Consider the following 25,886-nt stretch of genomic DNA (forward strand, 5'->3'; position numbering starts at 1 on the left):
CTAAACTCAGAATTACTATTAGAATTTTTTTATTACCTTTGCTGTTCTTCGTCAGAATGCACTCCCAGGACTGCTACTTCAACAACAAATGTTGTTTTTGTTCCAAATAATCCATAGTTATGTCCAATTATCCCCGTTTTGTTTGTGCGTTCAGGTCACTATCCAAAGGGTAACGCGCGAGCCCATTTCAAGACAAAAAAATTCAAAATGTTCCATTACCGTACTTAGAAGCATGTCAAACGCTGTTTAAAATAAATTTTTATGCTATTTTTCTCGTAAAATAGCGATAATATTCCAACCGGACAATGTTGTATTCATTCAAAGAGGAAAAGAAAAAATGGCGAGGTCACGAGAACGCGCATCTCCAATCTCTTTGTCACCAGGCAGTCCACTGACAAACTGTGCTCCTGTTATCTGCCCAGAGACAGGAGACACCTCAATCCGGTTTATGAAGGCTTTAGAGAGCCAATGGAAGCCTTAGAAAGTGTCACGTAACAGTTCAGATACTGTAATTTTGATAGAGATGCAACAGAAGGACTACAAATTCGCAGACAGGCCACTTCCTGCTTGGAATCTTCTCAGGTTTTTGCCTGCCATATGAGTTCTGTTATACTCACAGACACCATTCAAACAGTTTTAGAAACTTTAGAGTGTTTTCTATCCACATCCACTAATTATATGCATATTCTAGTTTCTGGGCAAGAGTAGTAACCAGATTAAATCGGGTACGTTTTTTTCACCCGGCCGTGAAAATACTGCCCCCTATCCACAACAGGTTAATCTTCCACGTAGGTCATTAATTTTATTTTTCAAAGATTGCACGTTTGCTAGTAGAATTGGAAGGCAGTGGGGGTTTATTCGATCGCCTACAAATTCTCAGCAGGCAGCCCGCCCTCCCGGACCCTTTTTCTCCGCCTTCTCTTCACGCAAATGACGGGGATCTGGGCCTGTTCCTGGGAAAGCAGTATGTCATTCACGTCAGGCTCGTCGGACTCGTTAAAGGAAAAAAAGGATTCTGCCAGTTCGTGGTGTGTAATCGCAGTTCTGATGTCCAGAAGTTTTTTTCGGTCATAAGAGACAGTAGCAGCAACATTATGTGCAAAAGAAGTAAAAAAATAAGTTACAAACAACACAAACAAACAAAACACAATTGGATAGGAACACGTAAAATGTCAGCCTTCTTCTCCGGCGCCATCTTTACCCTCATGTGTTCTGGCTCTGGCCCAACCCATCAGTTTCTGGACAAATCAGACGGCCACGAATGTGTTCACATTCAGTGAATGGTCGGGGAGGTACTCAGATCAGTGAATGGTCGGGGAGGTACTCAGATCCAGACTATTTTATTAGGATCCCCATTAGCTTTTGCAAAAGTAGCAGCTACTCTTCCTGGGTTCCACACAAAACATGAAACATGACATAATACAGAACATTAATAGACAACAGCTCAAGGACAGAACTAAAAGGCACACGTAGCCTACATATCAATACATACACACAAACTATCAAGGTCAAATAGGGGAGAGGCGTTGCTTTATCTGTTTTTTTCAACCAGGTTTGCTGTTTACTTGAGCAATATGAGATGGAATGGAGTTCTGTGCAATAATGGCTCAATATAATACTGTACGCTTTCTTGAATTTGTTCTGGATTTGGGGACTGTGAAAAGATCCCTGGTGGAATGTCTGGTGGGGTAAGTGTGTATGTCAGAGCTGTATGTAAGTTGACTATGCAAACAATTTGGGATTTTCAACACATTAATGTTTCTTATAAAAAGAAGAAGAGATGCAGTCAGTCTCTCCCCAACTCTTGACCAAGAGAGACTGGCATGCATAGTATGCATAGTCCGTGGGTATGGCGTAGCGTTTGGCCGGATCAAAAAGTATTGAGAATTGAGGATTGAGAATTGCTTCGTTCACTAGGATGTTTGCTGAAGTGTTTTAGGGAGTGTTTGACAGTGATGAGGGGTGGTCGTTTTACCGCGGGCCCATAACGGACGCAGGCAATGAGGCAGTGATCGCTGAGATCCTGGTTGAAGACAGGTGTATTTAGAGGGCAGGTTGGTCAGGATGATATCTATGAGGTTGCCCGTGTTTACAGATTTAGGGTTGTACCTGGCAGGTTCCTTGATAATTTGTGTGAGATTGAGGGCATCTAGCTTTGATTGTAGGACGGCCGGGGTGTTAAGCATATCCCAGTTTAGGTCACCTAACAGTACAAACTCTGAACATAATTGGGGGGCAATTAATTCACATATGGTGTCCAGGGCACAGCTGGGGGCTGAGGGGGGTCTATAACAGGTGGCAACAGTGAGACACTTATTTCTGGAAAGGTGGATTTTTAAAAGTAGAAGCTCGAACTGTTTGGGCACAGACTTAGATAGCATAACAGAACTCTGCAGGCTATCTCTGCAGTAGATTGCATCTCCAACCCTTTGGCAGTTCTATCTTGGCGGAAAATGTTGTAGTTGGGGATGGAAATTCTGAATTTTTGGTGGCCTTCCTAAGCCAGAATTCAGACACGGCTAAGACATCAGGGTTGGCGAAGTGTGCTAAAGCAGTGAATAAAACAAACTTAGGGAGGAGGCTTCTGATGTTAACATGCATGAAACCAAGGCTTTTACGGTTACAGAAGTCAACAAATGATAGCACCTGGGGAATAGGAGTGGAACTTGCAGCTACAGGGCCTGGGTTAACCTCTACATCACCAGAGGAACAGAGGAGGAGTAGGATAAGGGTATGGCTAAAGGCTATAAGAACTGGTCGTCTAGTGCGTTGGGGACAGAGAATAGAAGGAGTAGATTTCTGGGCATGGTAGAATATATTTCAGGGCATGATGTACAGACAATGGTATGGTAGGATGTGAGTACAGTGGAGGTTAACCTAGGCGTTGAGTGATGATTTCATCTCTGGAGGCACCAATTAAGCCAGGTGAGGTCTCTGCATGGGTGTGGGGTGGGACAAAAGAGCTATCTAAGGCATTTTGAGTGGGACTGAGGGCTCTACAGTGAAATAAAAACAATAAGAACTAGCAAAGACAGCAGTAGACAAGGCATATTAACATTAGAGAGAGGCATAAAGTAGAGGTCGACCGATTATGATTTTTCAACGCCGATACCGATTATTGGAGGACCAAAAAAAAGCCGATACCGATTAATCGGCCTATTTTTATATATATATATATATATATATTTTTTTTTTGTGTGTAATAATGACAATTACAACAATACTGAATGAACACTTATTTTAACTTAATATAATACATCAATAAAATCAATTTAATCTCAAATAAATAATGAAACATGTTCAATTTGGTAAATAATGCAAAAACAAAGTGTTGGAGAAGAAAGTAAAAGTGCAATATGTGCCATGTAAAAAAGCTAGCGTTTAAGTTACTTGCTCAGAACATATGAAAGCTGGTGGTTCCTTTTAACATGAGTCTTCAATATTCCCAGGTAAGAAGTTTTAGGTTGTTGTTATTATAGGACTATTTCTCTCTATACCATTTGTATTTCATATACCTTTGACTGTTGGATGTTCTAATAGGTACTTTAGTATTGCCAGCCTAATCTCGGGAGTTGATAGGCTTGAAGTCATAAACAGCGCAATGCTTGAAGCACAGCGAAGAGCTGCTGGCAAATGCAGGAAAGTGCTGTTTGAATGAATGCTTACGAGCCTGCTGCTGCCTACCACCGCTCAGTCAGACTGCTCTATCAAATCATAAACGTAATTATAATATAATAACACACAGAAATACGAGCCTTAGGTCATTAATATGGTCAAATCCGGAAACTATCATTTCGAAAACAAAACGTTTATTCTTTCAGTGAAATACGGAACCGTTCCGTATTTTATCTAACGGGTGACATCCCTAAGTCTAAATATTGCTGTTACATTGCACAAGCTTCAATGTTATGTCATAATTATGTACAATTCTGGCAAATTAATTACCGTCTTTGTTAGGAAGAAATGGTCTTCACACAGTTCGCAACGAGCCAGGCGGCCCAAACTGCTGCAAATACCCTGACTCTGCTTGCACAGAACGCAAGAGAAGTGACACCATTTCCCTAGTTAAAATGAAATTCATGTTAGCAGGCAATATTAACTAATATGCAGGTTTAAAAATATATACTTGTGTATTGATTGTAAGAAAGGCATTGATGTTTATGGTTAGGTACACATTGGTGCAACGACAGTGCTTTTTTGGCGAAGTAGCCTGTGATTCAATGATAAATTAACAGGCACTGCATTGATTATATGTAACGCAGGACAAGCTAGATAAACTAGTAATATCATCAACCATGTGTAGTTAACTACTGATTATGTTAAGATTGATTGTTTTTCATAAGATAAGTTTAATGCTAGCTAGCACCTTACCTTGGCTCCTTGCTGCACTGTAGTCAGCCTGCCACGCAGTCTCCTCGTGGAGTGCAATGTAATCAACCATAATCGGTGTCCAAAATGCTGATTACCGATTGTTATGAAAACTTGAAATCGGCCCTAATTAATCAGCCATTCCGATTAATCGGTCGACCTCTAGCATAAAGCAATCACAGCTGTTGATCAGGAGAGCTAAGACAACACCGGGTAAATGGCGATGAATGGGCAGAGCGGGTCAGTTAGGTACATACAGGACCTGAGTTCGAGGTTGGGGCGGACAGGTAATCAAAATGAAGTACTGTGTTATTGAAACAGTCCAGGGGGCATCAGCTGTGTAGCCGAGTGATCATAGGGTCAAAAGAGCAGCAATAGGTGAGTCAGGGTGCCGTTCGGTAGTCACTACTACGCTAGGCGAGCAAGGGACACAGCGTTCAGAAAAGCTAGTGGGCCAGGGCTAGTAGATGGTTCTTCGGCAACATCGTAAGAGAATAGCCTGTTGAGACCACATCGGGCGATCACGTCGGCAGTCCAGTCGTGATGGATCGGCGGGGCTCCGTGTCGACAATAAAGGGTCCAGGCCAATTGGCAAAGGAGGTATTGTAGCCCTAGGATTAGCTGGTATATGGGCCTAGCTCGAGGCTAGCTCAAGTCTAGCTGGTGCTTACTTCAGGACAGAAGCATTAGCTAACAGTAGCCACTCGTTTGCAGCTAGCTAGCTGCGATGATCCGGTGTAATGATCCAGAGCGGCAGGAATCCGGTGATATGGTAGAGAGAAGCAGTCTGATATGCTCTGGGTTGATATCGCGCTATGCAGACTGTCAGGTGTTGTCCGAGCTAAGGCTGGCTGGTTACCGAGAAAAAGGTGAAGACCACTAGCCGTGGCTAACAAAGACTAGTGGCTAGTTAGCTGGCTAGCTCCTGTTGGAAGTTCCGGTTATAAGGAATAAAAATAGCAGATTCGTACCACATTGGGTGAGGCGGGTTGCAGGAAAGTATATTTAGTTTATAAATAGATAGTGAGATTAAGATATATACGAAAAAGACTGGCTATTTACACGGAATAAGACACGGGATAAGACAACAACAAATACACACGTCCTACTGCTACACCATCTTGGGCATTTGTATGTTAGCTCTGCCATCCCAAACGGCATGGTCACCATGTTTTGGGATGGGGTCTCCCTGGGCCCTCATAGGGTCGTCTCGTCTACCAGGCTGCAGCAAGTCAGTCTGGATAGATGCAGCAAGCGGGCTCTTTCAGGACAGAGCAGCCAGCGCCATGACATAAGACATCAAGCAATAAAGCCTAAGGAAGAAGCACACAACTGTGGCGCAGTATTCGTAATCCTGGGCAGCAGAACAGCTTCGTAACTGGTATGTCTTGGCCCTGCTCCATGAAGAAGGGTTTTCAAGAGCAAAGGCAGAGCAGTCAGTGACCTGGCTGCGTGAACCAATCGCAGTAAAAAGTGGTAAGATGAAAAGCCGAAGCTTTGTGGACTCCCAAGACCGCAGAGCCATGAGGCTAGCCAGTCGGTCTAGTTAACACAAGCAAATAAACATGGGTTAAACTTGATGAGAGAATTGATCTAGCAATGTTACTGTGTTGCAGGTTGTAATGCTTGGGTGGTTATCTTGCCTGGGGCTTTAACTAACTAGCAGGTACCTCGTGGTGAAGTTGTGCCATGGCAGCTCGGTGCTGGCTGAAGGAAACCCCATGGGGGCTGAGTTAGAGTCCTCCCATGACCGACGGAGCCGTGAGGCTTAGACGGTCGGTCTAGTTAACACAACGGGTGAACGTAGGTTAAACTAGATAAGAGAAGGGAGCTAGTAATACTACTGTCTTTAAGGTAGGGTATGCTAGTGAAGTTAGCTTACATCTCAGTGAGCTAGCCAAGTTAGCCTTGCAGCATGGGCTAAATGAGTCTCAATAGCTAGCCTTGATGCTAGCTACCAACGGAGACTGAGAAGTAGAAAAGGAATTAGCCAGTTAGCTTCAGCTGGCTGGTGTGCTAACGTGGCAAAGTTGGTTTAACTTTGGAGAGCGTATCGCTGGTGATAGTTAGGGACTGTCAAGAAATTACACAATGTAAATGGGACAACATTTTCATTTTGCACATATTTTAGTTGTCTCATTAAATGCTTTCAATATTTGTATATGAATTACTACAACTTATAGTTGGTTTGAGGTTTTTGACGCATTGAAATTTGGAGCTATTAACCTTTTAAAATATTGTCCCATGTACGTTGTGTAATTTACTGATGGTCCCTAACTAGCCCCATAGGTACAGTTGAAGTCGGACGTTTACATACACTTAGGTTGGAGTCATTAAAACTCATTTTTCAACCACTCCACACATTTCTTGTTAACAAACTATAGTTTGGCAAGTTGGTTAGGACATCTACTTTGTGAATGACACAAGTAATTATTCCAACAATTGTTTACAGACAGATTACTTCACTTATAATTCACTACATCACAATTCCAGTGGGTCAGAAGTTTACATACACTAAGTTGACTGTGCCTTTAAACAGCTTGGAAAATTCCAGAAAATTATGTCATGGCTTTATAAGCTTCTGATAGGCTAATTGACATAATTTTTGTCAATTGGAGGTGTACCTGTGGATGTATTTCAAGGACTACCTTCAAACTCAGTGCCTCTTTGCTTGACATCATGGGAAAATCAAAAGAAATCAGCCAAGACCTCAGAAAAAAGGTTGTAGACCTCCACAAGTCTGGTTCATCCTTGGGAGAAATTTCCAAGCGCCTGAAGCTACCACGTTCATCTGTACAAACAATAGTACGCAAGTATAAAAAGGGTGAGGCTTGCAAGCCGAAGAACACCATCTCAACTGTGACGCACGGGGGTGGCAGCATCATGTTGTGGGGGTGCTTTGCTGCAGGAGGAACTGGTGCACTTCACAAAATAGATGGCATCCTGAGGAAGGAAAATTATGTGGATATATTGAAGCAACATCTCAAGACATCAATCAGGAAGTTAAAGCTTGGTTGCAATTGGGTTTTCCAAATGGACAATGACCCCAAGCATACTTCCAAAGTTGTGGCAAAATGGCTTAAGGACAACAAAGTCTAGGTATTATAATGGCCATCACAATGCCCTGACCTCAATACCATAGAAAATTTGTCAGCAGAACTGAAAAAGCATGTGCGAGCATGGAGGGCTACTAACCTTACTCAGTTACACCAGCTCATTTGGAGTAATGGGCCAAAATTTACCCAACTTATTGTGGGAAGCTTGTGGAAGGCTACCCAAAACATTTGACCTAAGATAAACAATTTAAAGGCAATGCTACCAAATACTAATTTAGTGTATGTAAACTTCTGACCCACTGGGAATGTGATGACATAAATAAAAGCTGAAATAAATTATTCTCTCTACTATTATTCTGACATTTCACATTCTTAAAATAAAGTGGTGATCCTAACTGACCTAAGACAGGGAATTTTAACTTTGATTAAATGTCAGGAATTGTGAAAAACTGAGTTTAAATGCGTTTGGCTAAGGTGTATGTAAACTTCCGTCTTCAACTGTATACCGAATGTCAAACCTAATTGACCATGGGCATTGAGTTCTCCAAATTGATGATTACTTGGGTGCTGCCAGCTGTGCGCATGTGGGGAGGATGAAAATAACTCATCTAGAGCTGTGGCGGTCATGAGATTTTGTCAGCTGGTGATTGTCAAGCAAATAACTGCCGGCCTCACTGTAATTGACCATGAATTAACATGAACACATTTAGCATTACCTGGCTTCCACGCATTGCCTACAACCACTGACGCAGACCTTTGGAACATCTACATTTGATAAAGTCTAATAAATCAATTTAATATCGCCTACAATATCACAGTAAATCCATGATTTATTTTAGACAGGTCTAAAGAAGCATGATATGAAGAAAATGTAGTCTATTTCAGAAGAACAGAATAGCATACTCTGATTTGTCCTTATGTTAGGCCCTGATCTGGCTATGCCATTATGGCTGTGGGCTTCACTAGCAGACAAGATCTGCTTAGAATTCCTTTATTTTATAGATTGAAGAATACAATTTAACATAGCTGAATTAAATAGAAAGGATATTTTCTCCAAACGATTTGAGGGAGTGCGCACATGCGGCTATTCTGTGTTGAGCGGTTAACAAAGAAACAGTTCCTCCTATATACTTCATTTAGAGTTATTTATGCAACTTTAGTTGTGATATAAACACTAGGCTATATGTTTTGATTTTTAATACATTCTAAGGCTGCATGATGCGACTATTGATGATTTTAAAAAAGACGCATAAAAGGCATGATCTCTGCTTTGTTTCTTGTGCAGGCTGCAAACACTTTTTGCAGCCTGCAGGCTGCAGACACATGAGTCTCTCATTCCCAATTTGACAAGCACTTGATAATATTCTCACCAGGCCTCAAATTTCCCGGCAGCATCCCCCTTGTGTGGCTGTAATGCCCCCTAAAAAAATCCATGCCTTTTGCAGCCAAAGTGGCTGTTGTGCCCCTGGGGTGAATATAATTATTATTATTCCCTTCTCCCGGCTGCCAATTGCAATGCGCCAAAGCACCTCTCACTCACAAGGTTGTCTCAGATATGTCAATTCTTATTAGCCAATGCCCATGATCTCGACCTTCTCACAGGCATCTCAGCTCTGAAGTAAGCTACAAGTGAAGACAGACACATCAGGGACACATCTGCACGTGTTCCTCTTATCGAATTCCGAGGTGCATATTGAAGATGTTAGAAGAACTGCCCCCATTTACTTTTCATCAAGCAACACGATGAGTAGGCCTAACGAACAGCAAAAGCAGCACTAGACTATGTCAATCAAATCAAATGTTATTTATCACGTGCCGAATACAACAGGTGTAGACCTTACAGTGAAATGCATACTTACAAGCCCTTAACCAACAATGCAGTTTTAAGAAAATACCCCCCAAAAAGTAAGAGATAAGAATAACAAATAATTAAAGAGCAGCAGTAAATAACAATTGCGCGGCTATATACAGGGGGTACCGCTACCAAGTCAATGTGCAGGAGCACCGGTGTCGAGGTAATTGAGGTAATATGTACATTATTAAAGTGATAATAACAGAATGTAGCAGCAGCATAGAAGGGGGGGGGGGGGGGGGGTAGCCATTTGATTAGATGTTCAGGGGTCTTATGACTTGGGGGTAGAAGCTGTTTAGATGCCTCTTGGACCTAGACTTGGCGGTCCGGTACTGCTTGCCGTGCGGTAGCAGATGGAACAGTCTAGGACTAGGGTGGCTGGAGTCTTTGACAATTTCTGGGCCTTCCTCTGATACTGCCTGGTATAGAGGTCCTGGATGGCAGGAAGCTTGGCCCCGGTGACTGTTTTGCGGGTACTATTTAATGAAGCTGCCAGTTGAGGACTTGTCCTCTTGCTCAGTTGTCTGTTTCTGTTTCTCAAACTAGACACTCTAATGTACTTGTCCTCTTGCTCAGTTGTGCACCGGGGCCTCCCACTCTTTCAATTCTGGCTAGAGCCACTTTGCGCTGGTCTGTGAAGGGAGTAGTACACAGCGTTGCATGAGATCTTCAGTTTCTTGGCAATTTCTCGCATGGAATAGCCTTCATTTCTCAGAACAAGAATAGACTGATGAGTTTCAGAAGAAAGGTCTTTGCTTCTGGCCATTTTGAGCCTGTAATCGAACCCACAAATGTTGATGCTCCAGATACTCAACTAGTCTAAAGTAGGCCAGTTTTATTGCTTCTTTAATCAGTACAACAGTTTTCAGCTGTGCTAACATAATTCCAAAAGGGTTTTCTAAAGATCAGTTAGCCTTTTAAAATTATTAACTTGGATTAGCTAACACAACGTGCCATTGGAACACAGGAGTGATGGTTGCTGATAATGGGCCTCTGTACGCCTATGTAGATATTCCATAAACAATCTGCTGTTTCCAGCTACAATAGTCATTTACAACATTAAAAATGTCTACACTGTATTTCTGATCAATTTCATGTTATTTTAATGTACAAAAAATGTGCTTTTCTGTCAAAAACATGGACATTTCTAAGTGACCCCAAACGTTTGAATGGTAGTGTATATGTTAGATGTAACATATCTGTGTCTATGTGTCTACAACAGTGCCTTTCTGCTCCTCATAGATTTAAACTGAGGTTTCAGTCTTCAGACCCCCATCATGTGTTACTTGGAATCACCCCAACCAATCACTTCAGTGCGTTGAATCATTTATGGGTGTTTTTAATTGACAGCTGGCAATATGGGAGACTGTGGGGAGGAGGGGAATGTCAGAGTGAATTGACATTCTGTTGGATCTACCTTTTGAAAGGGAGGGTTCCATGGGTTTTATTCATATCATTTATGAACATTCTATGAGAGATTATAATCATAGCCTAGAATGTCATGAGAATATAATGACCTATTCATTAGAGGGAGAAAATTTGAATTACTGCCAATATGAGTATGTTGAACATTCTGAATCTATTTAATCCACAAAGCCAACATGGATGGAAAATCTATGTATTTCTCTGGGATAAATAAACACTAGCCACTACGTATACAGTGATCTTTACCCTCCATAGTTCTGGGAAAGGGAAAGTGTGAATCATCCAATGTATGCTGTTTGTCATCATGATGGCAAATGTAGTGTGTGTGTGTGTGTGTGTGTGTGTGTGTTCGTGCGTGCATGTGTCTACAGAGGGGTTTGTTGGGCACATGCTTCCACTGCTGATCCTAGATGTGGATCATGTGAGTTGAACGAGGCTGCATCCTTCCCTGCTGCTCTCTCACTCACTAAACACACACACACACACACACACACACACACACACACACACACACACACACACACACACACACACACACACACACACACACACACACACACACACATACACACACACACACACACACACAGCTGATTGCAGGTCAGTGCTCAACAAGTGATAAGATCTGTTGGGTCGTGATGACATTCAAATCAAATCAAGTCAAATTGTATTTGTCACATGTGCAGAAAACAACAGGTGTAGACCTTACAGTGAAATGCTTACTTACAAGCCCTTAACTAACAATGCAGTTTGAAGAAAAATAAGTGTTAACTAAAAAATAGATACAAATTAAATAAATAAAATTGACAAATAATTAAAGAGTAGCAGTAAAATAACAACAGCGAGGCTATATACAGGGGGTACTGGTACAGGCTCAAGGTGCAGAGGAAATGTGTTAGTCGAGGTAATTGAGGTAATATATACAGGTAGGTAGAGTTAAGGTGACTATGCATAGATAATAAACAGAGAGTAGCAGCAGCGTAAAAGTGGGGGGGGGGGCAATGCAAATAGTCTGGATAGCCATTTGATTAGCTGTTCAGGAGTCTTATGGCTTGAGGATAGAAGCTGTTAAGAAGCCTTTTGGACCTAGACTTGACGCTCCAGTACCACTTGTCATGCGGTAGCAGCGAGAACAGTCTATGACTAGGGTGGCTGGAGTCTTTGACAATTTTTAGGGCCTTTCTCTGACACCGTCTGGTATAGAGGTCCTGGATGGCAGGAAGCTTGGCCCCAGTGATGTACTGGGCCGTACGCACTACCCTCTGTAGTGCCTTGTGGTTGGAGGCCGAGCAGTTGCCATACCAGGCAGTGATGCAACCAGTCAGGATGCTCTTGATGGTGCAGCAGTAGAACTTTTTGAGGATCTGAGGACCCATGCCAAATCTTTTCAGTCTCCTGAGGGGGAATAGGCTTTGTTGTTCCCTCTTCGCAACTGTCTTGGTGTGTTTGGACCATGATAGTTTGTTGGTGATGTAGACACCAAGGAACTTGAAGCACTCAACCTGCTCCACTACAGCCCTGTCGATGAGAATGGGGGTGTGCTCGGTCCTCCTTTTCCTATAGTCCACAATCATCTCCTTTGTCTTGATCACATTGAGGGAGAGGTTGTTGTCCTGGCACTACACTGCCAGGTCTCTGACCTCTTCCATATAGGCTGTCTCATCGTTGTCAAGGATCAGGCCTACCACTGTTGTGTCATCGGCAAACTTAATGATGGCGTTGGGAGTCGTGCCTGGCCATGTAGTCATGAGTGAACATGGAGTACAGGAGGGGACTGATCACGCACCCATGAGGGGCCCCCGTGTTGAGGATCAGTATGGCGGATGTGTTGTTACCTACCCTTACCACCTGGGGGCAGTCCGTCAGGAAGTCCAGGATCCAGTTGCAGAGGGAGGTGTTTAGTCCCAGGGTCCTTAGCTTAGTGATGAGCTTTGAGGGCACTGTGGTGATGAGCTGTAGTCAATGAATAGCGTTCTCACATAGGTGTTCCTTTTGTTCAGGTGGAAAAAGGCAGTGTGGAGTGCAATAGAGATTGCATCATCTGTGGATCTGTTGGGGCGGTATGCAAATTGGAGTGGGACTAGGGTTTCTGGGATAATGGTGTTGCTGTGATGCATGACCAGCCTTTTAAAGCACTTCATGGCTACAGACGTGAGTGCTACGGGTCGGTAGTCATTTAGGCAGGTTACCTTAGTGTTCTTGGGCACAGGGACTATGGTGGTCTGCTTGAAACATTTTGGTATTACAGACTCGGTCAGGGACAGGTTGAAAATGTCAGTGAAGACACTTGCCAGTTGGTCAGCGCAAGTACGTCCTGGTAATCTGGCCTTGTGAATGTTGACCTGTTTAAAGGTCTTACTCACATCGGCTGCGAAGAGCGTGATCACACAGTCGTCCGGAACAGCTGAGGCTCTCATGTATGTTTCAGTGTTACTTGACTCGAAGCGAGCATAGAAGTAATTTAGCTTGTCTGGTAGGCTCGTGTCACTGGGCAGCTCGCGGCTGTGTTTACCTTTGTAGTCTGTAAAAGTGTGCAGGCCCTGCCACATCCGACAAGCGTCGGAGCCGGTGTAGTACGATTCAATATTAGTCCTGTATTGACGCTTTGCCTGTTTGATGGTTTGTCGGAGGGCATAGTGGGATTTCTTGTAAGCTTCCGGTTTAGAGTCCCGCTCCTTGAAAGTGTCAGCTTTACCCTTTAGCACAGTGCATGTGTTGCCTGTAATCCATGGCTTCTGGTTGGGGTATGTACGTGCAGTCACTGTGGGGACGACGTCATTGATGTACTTATTGAAAAAGCCAGTGACTGATGTGGTGTACTCCTCAATGCCATGGGAAGAATCCTGGAACTTATTCCAGGCTGTGCTAGAAAAATAGTCCTATAGCTTAGCATCTGACCACTTTTTTATTGACCGAGTCACTGGTGCTTCCTGTTTTTGTTTTTGCTTGTAAGCAGGAATCAGGAGGATAGAATTATGGTCAGATTTGCCAAATGGAGGGCGAGGGAGAGCTTTGTACGTGTCTCTGTGTGTGGAGTAAAGGTGGTCTTGAGTTTATTTTCCATTTAACATGCCGGTAGAAATGAGGTAGAACTGATTTAAGTTTCCCTGCATTAATGTCCCTGGCCACTAGGAGTGCCACCTCTTGATGAGCTTCCTGTTTTGTTATGGCAGTATATAGCTCATTTAGTGTGGTCCTAGTGCCAGCATCAATTTGTGGTGGTAAATAGACAGCTAGGAAGAATATAGATTGGTAAATAATGTGGTCTACAGCTTATCATGAGATACTCTACCTCAGGCGAGCAAAACCTTGAGACTCCCTTAGATTTCGTGCACCAGCTGTTGTTTACAAATATATACAGACCGCCACCCCTTGTCTTACCCCCTTGTCTTACCAGAGGCAGCTGTTCTATCCTGCCGAAAAAGCGTAAAACCCACCAGCTGTATGTTATTCATGTCGTCGTTCAGCCATGACTCGGTGAAACATAAGATATTACAGTTTTTAAATAGGATATAGGATATCCGTTGGTAGGATATACGTGCTCGTAGTTCATCTGTTTTATTATCCAATCATTGTACGTTGGCTAATAGAACCGATGGTAAAGGCAGATTACCCACTCGCCGTCGGATCCTTACAAGGCACCCAGACCTACGTCCCCGATATCTCTGTCTCTTTCTCCTGCGAATGACGGGGATGAGGGCCTTGTCGGGTGTCTGAAGTAAATCCTTTACGTCCAACTCGTTAAAGAAAAAAAATCTTATTCCAGTACGGGGTGAGTAATTGCTGTCCTGATATCTAGAAGCGCTTTTCGGTCATAAGAGACGGTGGCAGAAACATTATGTACAAAATAAGTTACAAATAACGCGAAAAAACAATAAATCCGTAAAAACGGCAGCCATCTCCTCCGGCGCCATTATTCCTGCCTCCCACTGAATACAAATTAATGAATGAAGGGACTGGGAGAAGAGCTGTGAATATTCTGTGAATATTCTATCACTATAGTCCTCCCAGGCAATTTCTCAGAGAGAGTGCCCTTGTCCTCTAGCATGGGACTGTGAGGATCAGAATAAAATGAGAGGAGGGGTTCCCATGTTGTTTTCCACCCTTATGATGTCACTACAGTCAGTGTGTATAAAATGTTAAGTCTTAGTGCTCATTCACACGAAGCCACATGACAATGGAGAAGGAAGCCATGCCAGATTCACAATCCCAATATCTAGTAATTCTCTCTCTCTGTGCCTTTTCTTCTCAGGAGTCTGTCTTCATGGGTCCATGATCACACCGCCACTTGTCAGCACACTGTATTTAACTTCGCAACACCAAACTTAATTCATCCTTTATCAAAAAGAGCAACAAATTAGTGAGCCCTGCCATGTCCTGAGAAACGATTTAGTCAAGCTAATTAAATGTAGCTGTGTTGTACTTGCTCTCAGTGAGTCATGCACCCTTTACCTCCCTACAACACCCAGCAAATTACATATTCACTGACCCAGTGCTTTCTTTGCTAGCTGGGAAAGGAGGAGAGGGAGAACTACTCCATTGTGGTTTGAAACAGTTTTAATTAGCTCTTGTTGTAGTGTATTCTTCTCCAGCCTTTGGTTTGACGTGCATGGGTGCTGCCATTAACCACCAGTTTCTCATCTCTCTACAGGCCTGCTGGAAAGCAGCATGCGACTAAAGCCCCACGAGGCTCAAAATTACAGGAAGAAGGCATTGTGGGTGTCTTGGATCTCCATCGTGGTGACACTCATCCTGGCAGTGGCAGCCTTCAGTGAGTACATACCATTCAATGGTGTCCTTCAATGGTGCTGTATTGTTTAGTGTACCCTGGTGTCCTTCAACTGTTTTATATTGTTAAGTGAATGTCCCTGAGTGACTGTGATTCCAGATGTTTCTTGATGAGCATTGCTATTAGGTTTTTAACTTGGTGCTCATGGTGAAGTGTGAGAGAATATTTTTCTTGCAAAAAAGGCTATACTGTAATATTTTGGTGTCGGTATGTTTGTTACACTCAATTATAACTCAGTCCATCAATATAAAGATCAGAAGAAAGAATGAGAGGGGAAAAAAACGTGGATAGTCTTTTGAAGCATTTGTAAGCAAAACCAACCTGCCACTAAATCTCTGTCCCATTGGCACTACTGTACAAAACAACAGAAAGATAACTTTGCAATCAGACAGAACAGAAGACCAAGTCTAACTCTTGTTCATAAATATTGTAGAACATAATTATTTTGAAGCCTTCACAATGCACTGTGAAAAAAGAAAGCAGGCCTATGAACTACAATTCAGGAAAATACTCTTGCATTGCTGCCATGCTAGTCGCGTCATGTCAAAAAGTTCACTTCATGATGACTCATTCCGTTTGGTGTATTTTGGTGTTTAGATTCAAGAGATAAAGAAGAGAGAGATTGTCTCTTCAGGTTCAAAGCACACTAGGGCATTCCATTCCAACTTCCTGTTACAAGTCACTCTAGTGCCCTTGAACTTTCCTGTCACCATGAAAAGGGGACAGGGTTGTCTTTATGGTGTGGTGCATTCACTTGGCAGGTTTGACTTTTAAATGTCTCTGTGAAGGCAGCGGTGTCATCATGTAACCTTTTCAAGCTTCATCCCAGGAGGATGTCTTTTGTCCTCTTTCACGTGTAACTGTCTCTCACCTCAGTGTTTTATATTACAGTTGTAGTGCCTTAAACGGCCTTGCGTGACTCAAAGTACAGCTTACTGTTGCTAGCTGCAAACAGCTGTGGCTCAGCTGTGGCTCAGAATCAACAACAAGTAGTTGCACAAAGTGGAGCGTCTTTAAACTGGCTCAGTCATAAGTGTCTGCAAACTCAACAGAAAAATAGAATATAAAGCGTTGGAGGTTTGGAGTAGACAAAATCAAATCAAATCAATTTGTATTAGTCACATACACATATTTAGCAGATGTTGCGGGTGTTGCGAAATGCTTGTGTACCTAGCTCCAACAGTGCAGTAGTATCTAAAAATTCCCAACAATACACACAAATCTAAAAGTAAAAGATTGGTATTAAGTAATATATAAATATTAGGACGATCAATGTTGGAGTGGCATGGACTAAAATACTTCAGAATAGAATACAGTATATACATATGAAATGAGTAAAGCAGTATGTAAACATTATTAAAGCGACTAGTGTGCAATTATTAAAGTGACCAGGGATTCCATGTCTATGTATATAGGTCAGCAGCCTCTAAGGTGCTGGGTTGAGTAACCGGGTGGTAGCCGGCTAGTGATGGCTATTTAACAGTCTGATGGCCTTGAGATAGAAGCTGTTTTTCTGTCTCTCTGTGGATCTATTGAGGCGGTAAGCAAACTGAAGTGGGTCTAGGATGTCAGGTAAGGTAGAGGTGATAGGATCCTTAACTAGCCTCTCAAAGCACTTAATGATGACAGAAGTGAGTGCTACGATAGTCATTTAGTTCAGTTACCTTTGCTTTCTTATGTACAGGAACAATGGTGGACGTCTTGAAGTAAGTGGGGACAGCAGACGGCCCTTGAGCAAGGCCCTTCAGATCAATCCAAATAGCTTGATTGTCCACATGGTAATGAGTATCTACAGTGGCATAAACTTAATGTATATTCTAATGTTGCACCTTCCAGAATAGTGGCGTTTGTTTTGTTTTTAATTTTATTTTTATTTCACCTTTATTTAACCAGGTAGGCCAGTTGAGAAAAAGTTCTCATTTACAACTGCGACCTGGCCAAGATAAAGCAAAGCAGTGCGACAAAAACAACAACACAGAGTTACACATGGGATAAACAAACGTACAGTCAATAACACAATAGAAAAATCTGTATACAGTGTGTGCAAATGAAGTAAGGAGGTAAGGCAATAAATAGGTCATAGTGGCGAAGTAATTACAATTTAGCAATTAACACTGGAGTGATAGATGTGCAGATGAGGATGTGCAAGTAGAAATACTGGTGTGCAAAAGAGCAGAAAAACAAAAACAAATATGGGGATGAGGTAGGTAGTTGGGTGGGCTATTTACAGATTGGCTGTGTACAGCTGCAGCGATCGGTAAACTGCTCTGACAGCTGATGCCTAAAGTTAGTGAGGGAGATATAAGTCTCCAACTTCAGTGATTTTTGCAATTCGTTCCAGTCATTGGCAGCAGAGAACTGGAAGGAAAGGCGGCCAAAGGAGGTGTTGGCTTTGGGGATGACCAGTGAAATATACCTGCTGGAGTGCGTGCTACGTGTGGGTGTTGCTATGGTGACCAGTGAGCTGAGATAAGGCGGAGCTTTACCTAGCAAAGACTTATAGATGACCTGGAGCCAGTGGGTTTGGCGACGAATATGCAGCGAGGACCAGCCAACGTGAGCATACAGGTCGCAGTGGTGGGTAGTATATGGGGCTTTGGTGACAAAACGGATGGCATTGTGATAGACTGCATCCAATTTGCTGAGTAGAGTGTTGGAGGCTATTTTGTAAATGACATCGCCGAAGTCAAGGATCGGTAGGATAGTCAGTTTTACGAGGGTATGTTTGGCAACATGAGTGAAGGAGGCTTTGTTGCGAAATAGGAAGACGATTCTAGATTTAATTTTGGATTGGAGATGCTTAATATGAGTCTGGAAGGAGAGTTTACAGTCTACCCAGACACCTAGGTATTTATAGTTGTCCACATATTCTAAGTCAGAACCGTCCAGAGTAGTGATGCTAGTCGGGCGGTGCGGATGCGGGCAGTGAAGAGCATGCATTTTGTTTTACTAGCATTTAAGAGCAGCTGGAGGCCATGGAAGGAGTGTTGTATTGCATTGAAGCTTGTTTGGAGGTTTGTTAACACAGTGACACTTGACAATTACATGTAAATGAGGCAATGTCTCACCTGTTAGACAAACGGTAGGCAATTTGTGGTTGTTAGTAGTAGTGGTCCTCTGTAGCTCAGTTGGTAGAGCACTGCACTTGCAACGCCAGGATAGTGGGTTCAGTTTCAGGGACCACCTGTATATGAACTGTATGCACGCATGACTGTAAGTCGCTTTGGAAAAAAGAGTCTGCTAAATGGCATGTTTTATACTGAACAAAAAATAAATGCAACAATTTCTAAGATTTTACTCTGTTACACTTCATATAAGGAAATCAGTAAATTGAAATCATTTTTTAGGCCCTAATCTATGGATTTCACATGACTGGGAATACAGATATGCATCTGTTAGTCACAGATATCTTTAAAAAAAAAAGTAGGGGTGTGGATCACAAAACCAGTCAGTATCTGGTGTGACCATTTGCCTCATGCAGCACGACACATCTTCTTCACATTAAGATTATGGGAATGTTGTTCCACTCCTCTTCAATGGCTTTGCCAAGTTGTTGGATATTGGCAGGAACTGGAACACGCTGTCGTACACATCGATCCAGAGTATTCCAAACATGCTCAATGGCTAACATGTCTGCTGAGTATGAATGCCATGGAAGAACTGGGATATTTTCAGCTTCCAGGAATTGTATACAGATCCTTGTGACATGGGGCTGTGCATTATCATGCTGAAACATGAGGTGATGGCGGCGGATGAATGGCACGACAAAGGGCATCAGGATCTCGTCACGGTATCTCTGTGCATTCAAATTGCCATTGAAAAAATGCAATTGTGTTCTTTGTCCGTAGCTTATTCCTGCCCATACCATAACCCCACCGCTACCATGGGGCACTCTGTTCACAGCATTCACATCAGCAATCCGCTTTCCCAGAACAAGGTGCATCTGTTTAATGATCATGCTGTTTCATCATCTTCTTGATATGCCACACTTGTCAGGTGGATGGATTATCTTGGCAAAGGAGAAATGCTCACTAACTGGGAAGTAAACAGATTTGTGCACAACAATTTGGAGAACTAAGGGATCTTTTATTTCAGCTCATGAAACATGGGACCGACACTTTATGTTGCATTTATATTTTTGTCCAGTGTATATAATCATATCTCTGTGGGATTGTGTGATGCCTGATGATGATTGAACGTGTTTTAATTATTGTGCCTGCTCTATCTACAGTAGTCTATGCCTTCGAAGGTTAAATACAGTGTATTACTGTTCTGCCTGCCTGCTGTATAATAGCAAAGCTGCTTCATATTCAAAAACGTGTTTCTTCACAACAAGCTGATTTAAGATAGCCTACAGCCCTGTTAGGGATTGTCTGAGGATTCTGGATGGTGATGGTGTGCTGCTCGATTAATCTGTCCCTCTGTCCGGTTCCATTTGATGCTATGTGAGGAGGGAGGGAGAGAGAGATGGGAGAAGCAGGAAGGTGTAGATGAGAAGGAGAGAGATTGGGATAGAGAGTAAGATAGGAAGAGGGATAGAGAGTGGGATATAGAGATGGATAGAGAGGGAGAGACAGAGAGAGGGCGAGACAGAAAGAGAGAGAGAAAGCAGGAGAGATGGGGAGAGAGGGAGAGAGAGAGAGGAGGATGAATAAAGCACATCAGTGCAATCTCTGTTATGGGTGGTCCAAATTATTCCCATCTGAATGTGGAGAGAGCTAATTTGGCTGAGAAAACAGTTGCTCCCTCCTCTTAACCATCTCTCACAACATTAATTGGCTTGGTTTTAACCCAGTTATAGTCTGAACACAAGTTAAAAATAAACACTCAATGATTCTGGTTATTGAATCGGGCCAGCAGCATACAACCCTGCATCCCACTGCTGGCTTTCCTCTGAAGCTAAGCAAGGATGGTCCTGGTCGGCCCCTGGATGGGATACCAGATGCTGCTGGAAGTGGTGTTGGAGAGCCAGTAGGAAACACACTTTCCTCTTGTCTAAAAAAAAATATCCCAATGCCCCTGGGCAGTGATTGGGGACAGTGCCCTGTGTCGGGTGTCCCATCCTTCGGATTAAACGTTGTCCTGACTCTCTGTGGTCACTAAAGATCCCATGACAATTGTCATAAGAGTAGGGGTGTTAACTCCAGTGTCCTGGCTAAATTCCCAATCTGGCCCTCATATCATCATGGCCACCTAATCATCCCCAGCTTCCAATTGGCTCATTCATCCCCCCTCCTTTCCCCTGGAACTATTCCCCAGGTCGTTGCTGTAAATATGAATGTTTTTGTCAGTCAACTTACCTGGTAAAATAACGGTAAAATCAAATTGGCTATCCAGTTCACATGAAATGGATTCTCCGGTACTTTTGAATACTTTTTAGCCAGTAGTTCTGAAAGTAGCGCCCGCAAGCCAAAAGTGGTCTCCTAAAATTGTGTACTATATCACATATGTGCAGATAATGTGCACCAAGTCATTGCTCTCTCTCTCCCTCTATCGTGTGTGATTCTTGGCTGGAACTTGAATTGCTAGGGGGCTGGCCCATGTAGGGGGAAATGAGGGGAAAATGGTGCAGCACCGCTTCCAGAAAACAGTTGCTTTCAAACTAGGGATGTCTTGGCTAATTGAGGTAAGACAGTAATTCTGCTCATAGATTATGCACGTATGAACTACTCATTGACACATCCACCCCAAAGTGGTTTAAAAAAGACTTAGTAGTCCCCAAATACCGGAGCATGTCTTTAAGATAACTTTGTGCACATAAGGGACATTCTCTTGCAGGTACAAAAACAGTTAAATGTGGTAGCTAGTGCAGGCAAATGTTCACAGGAATCTATATATTGTGTATTGGACATCAGATCTGAAGAATTAATTATCTTATTTGAGACCACTTTCATCGTAGAGGTACCCCTTTAACTAGAATCATTGGCCTTCAACTTGGTGCTGTGTTTCCTATGTTGCTCCTAGACCTCCAGCTTTCCCCTTGGTTTTAAATAAAACATTAGCTGGCTTTCATAAACCGCCGTGCCGCCAGGCTTAGTGCACTTCGCCTCCTTCTCCGTTCCCTCTGTTTTCTAATCAACTTCAAATCTAATCACTTCAGCCAAAGTGCAGCGTCAAAATTGCTTTTAGGGCACAGGAGTATAAGGGAATGAATACCTTCACATCTTTAGAAGATACTGTTCATATTCCATTCGTATAAAATGGTATTGTCATATAATATTCTGTTCTTTGAAGTGGATGAAGCATACAGTGCCTTCAGAAAGTATTCACACCCCTTGAGTTTTTCCACATTTTGTTGTGTTACCAAGTGGAATTAAAATGGATTTAATTGTCATGTTTTTGTGAACAATCTACACAAAATACTCTGTAATGTCAAAGTGAAAGAAAAAAATCTAACATTTTTATAAAAAAATATAATGTAAAATTAAACAGTAATTTATCTTGATTAGACAAGTATTCAACCCCCTGAGTCAATAAATGTTTGAATCACTTTGAGTCTTTCTGGGTAAGTCTTTAAGAGCTTTCTGCACCTTGGTTGTTCAACATTTGCCCATTATTCTTTTCAAAATTCTTCAAGCTCTGTCAAATTGGTTGTTGATCATTGCGAGACAACCATTTTCAGGTCTTGCCAAGGATTTTCAAGCAGAAGTTTAAGTCAAAACTGTAACTCGGCCACTCAGGAACATTCAATGTCTTCTTGGTAAGCAACTCCAGTGTAGATTTGGCCTTGTGTTTTAGGTTATTGTCATGCGGAAAGGTGAATTCATCTCCCAGTGTCTGGTGGAAAGCAGACTGAACCAGGTTTTCCTCTAGGATTTTTGCATGTGCTTAGCTCCATTCCGTTTATTTTTTATCCTTGCTGATTACAATAACATGATGCAGCAACCACTATGCTTGAAAATATGGAGAGTGGTACTCAGTAATGTGTTGTATTGGTTTTGCCCCAAACATAACACTTTGTATTCAGGAGAAAAGGTTAATTGCTTTGCCATATTTTTTGCAGTATTACTTTAGTGCCTTGTTGCAAACAGGATACATGTTTTGGAATATTTTTATTCTGTACAGGCGTCCTTCTTTTCACTCTGTTATTTAGGTTAGTATTGTGGAGTAACTACAATGTTGTTGATCCATCATCAGGTTTCTCCTATCACAGCCATTAAACTCTAACTGTTTTAAAGTCACCGTTGGCCTCATGGTGAAATCCCTGAGCGGTTTCCTTCCTCTCTGGAAACTGAGTTAGGGAGGACGCCTGTATTTTTGTAGTGTCTGGGTGTATTAATACACCACCCAAAGTGTAATTAATAACTTTACCATGCTCAAAGGGATGTTTAATGTCTGCTTTAATTATTTTACCCATCTACCAATAGGTTCCCTTCTTTGCGAGGCATTGGAAAACCTCCCTGGTCTTTGTGATTGAATCTGTGTTTGAAATTCACTGCTTGACTGAGGGACCTTACATATAATTCTATGTGTGGAGTACAGAGATGAGGTAGTCATTCAAAAATCATGTTAAATTATTATTGCACACAGAGCGAGTCCATGCAACTTATTATGTGACTTGTTCTCAACATTTTTACTCCTGAACTTGTTTGCCATAACAAAGGGGTTGAATACTTATTGACTCAAGACACTTTTGGTTTTGTGAAAAAGTTAAACCTTGTTCGAACATAAATGTACCTGAGGTCATTACTCACACAGTATTCCGGGATTTGACTATGACTGGTCCCAGATTCCATGCCAAATACGGTCACAAATAGTGCACTATATACATGTAGGGAATAGGGTCTCTATTGAGACTCACTCAAAATATTTTTTTAGAGAGACAGACAGATGTACAGGAGTCTGGAGGGAATACAATAAATCATTTGTAGCTTTGAAAACACCCAGCAAAGGAAAACATTCTCACCGGCTCAGCCATTCATCTTGTCGCCTTTTGCTTGGTGGAAAACATGATTATTTATTCATTTGTTTTTCTTTCCTGTAACCTATTTGTGTTGGTAAATGTCAAAACAATAGGGAGAGATGGACAACAAGGCATGGTGAATGAAAATGGAATCCATTTGTGTCTATAATTAGAGGGGCCAATGTGTGACATCAGGGTTAAAATTTCAAAATGGTTTAATATACATATAAATATGATTTTCTTGCAGCTTCACATGTGTATTTACAGGAATAAAGTCTAGACAGGCACAATGAGACCATAAATCCACCTAGCAACAACAAAACATCTACATGTCATTCAAAATGTCACAAGAAACATGTTTCTTTGTCATGCCTAGTTGCCAGGTCTTTTTGTACTTTAGTAAACTTCTCTATAATTTATAGCCTTGCTAAACATTCCTGAATAATGAAAAAGATAAATAACAGCATTTCTATATGTTTTAATAGTTTATATAATAATGGAATATAATAAAATTATATAATACAATGGGTTCTGTCAACAAAATCATTAACACTTATAACCAATAATGAAATCATTATAATAAGTTAACTCTTCAAGCGTTGTGTGTGTGTGTGAGTCTGTCTGAAAACTAGCCATCAAATTCTTGCTTCCTCTGTCCTTCCTCCACTCCTTGCCTCTCCTTGAAAATGCATTGTAGCCTGAGGAGAAGGACCTTCACTCCTCACCCCCAAAGTGCTTTGAGAGGGTGTAACGGCCGTCGGGAGAGAGAGTAGACCAAGGTGCAGCGGAGTTAGTGTTCATCATTGCATTTAATAACAGAAAGAACACTATACAAAACCAAAAAAAAAAAAAAAAAAAACGACAGCCAAACAGTCCTGTCAGGTGCAAAACACTAACAGAAACAATTACCCACAAAACCCAAAGGAAAAACATGCTCCTTATGTGTGACTCCCAATCAGCAACAACGAGCTTCAGCTGTGCCTGATTGGGAGCCACACACGGCCCAAAACAAAGAAATACAAAAACATAGAAAAAGGAACATAGAACGCCCACCCAATGTAACACCCTGGCCTAACCAAAATAAAGAACAAAAACCCCTCTCTATGGCCAGGGCGTTACAGAGGGATGAGAGGAATGGTGAAAAAAAGGAGAGAATCTCAATTGCATTTCCTTGTTGCCTCACATCCTCTCTCCTTGCCTCCTTCTCAAAATCCATTGGATAAGAAGGTGAGAGGGGAAGGACCTCTGACATTCTCATCTAATCGGTTTTGAGAAGGAGACGAGGAGAGAGGATGTGATGAATCAGGGAAATACAATTAAAAAAAGCACAGAGGAAGTAAGTATTTGACAGCTATTAAAGCCCCCATGCAGTCTTTCTAATTGTATTTTTAAATCATCACTATGTCTAATAAATCCCTCCAAAATACTTGGCTCTTGAAATGCTCAGTCTGATCGTGTGGGTGTTATGAAACAAATTTGAAGATATTTACATACACAGCCCTGATCTGCTGATAAGATTGTCTAGAGAGCCTACCCCCTTACCCAGATGAACAGTCATTGGTGTATTATAATCAGATCACATTGTGACGTCATGACGTTCCAGAAGGACAACCATCTCTGCAGCACTCCACCAATCAGGCCTTTATGGTAGAGTGGCCAGACGGAAGTATCTCCTCAGTAAAAGCCATATGACAGCCCGGTTGGAGTTTGCAAAAAGGCACTTAAAGGACTCTCAGACCATGAGAAACAACATTCTCTGGTCTGATGAAACCACGATTGATCTACCAGGCACCATCCCTACGGTGGAACATTGTGGTGGCAGCATCATGCTGTGGGGATGTTTAACAGCAGCAGGGACTGGGAGACTAGTCAGGATTGAGGGAAAGATGAACAGAGAAAAGTACAGAGAGATCCTTGATGATAACCTGATCCAGAGCGATCAGGACCTCAGACTGGGGTGAAGATTCATCTTCCAACAGGACAACGACCCTACGCAGGAGTGGCTTCAGGACATGTCTCTGAATGTCCTTGAGTGGCCCAGCCAGAGCCCGGACTTGAACCCGATGGAACATCTCTGAAGAGACCTGAAAATTGCAGTGCCGTGACGCTCCCCTTCCAACCTGACAGAGCTTGAGAGGATATGTAGAGAAGAATGGGAGAAACTCCCCAAACGCAGGTGTGCCAAGCCTATAGCGTCATACCCAAGAAGACTCGAGGCTGTAATCGCTGCTAAAGGCGCTTCAACAAAGTACTGAGTAAAGAGTCTGAAAACGTATGTAAATGTGATATATCAGAATTTTTTTTTTATAAATTAGCAAAAAATTCTAGCAACCTGTTTTTGCTTTGTCATTATGGGGTATTGTATGTAGTGTAGATTGATGAAGGAAAAAACACTTTTTAATCCATTTTAGAATAAGGCTTTAAACGTTTTCTTTGGGGGAAAAAGTCAAGGGGTCTGAATACTTTCCGAATGCACTGTATTTACAAACGATC

The 25,886-nt window shown here is 42.2% G+C and overlaps 1 protein-coding gene across 2 annotated transcripts in view; it reads left to right on the forward strand.

Moving 5' to 3' along the window:
- The window catches only part of tmem163a (transmembrane protein 163a), a 112,360-nt gene that overhangs the window by 19,477 nt on the left and 66,997 nt on the right, over nucleotides 1-25,886 (forward strand). For both annotated transcript variants that reach the window (XM_014173458.3, XM_014173457.3), the window contains exon 2: nucleotides 15,353-15,472. In XM_014173458.3, coding sequence (XP_014028933.1) covers nucleotides 15,353-15,472 — 120 coding nt within the window. The remainder of the gene's footprint in view (nucleotides 1-15,352; nucleotides 15,473-25,886) is intronic.

Source organism: Salmo salar, chromosome 25 (genome assembly GCF_965601325.2).
Source record: "Salmo salar chromosome 25, fSalSal1, whole genome shotgun sequence".
Lineage (NCBI taxonomy): Eukaryota > Metazoa > Chordata > Actinopteri > Salmoniformes > Salmonidae > Salmo > Salmo salar.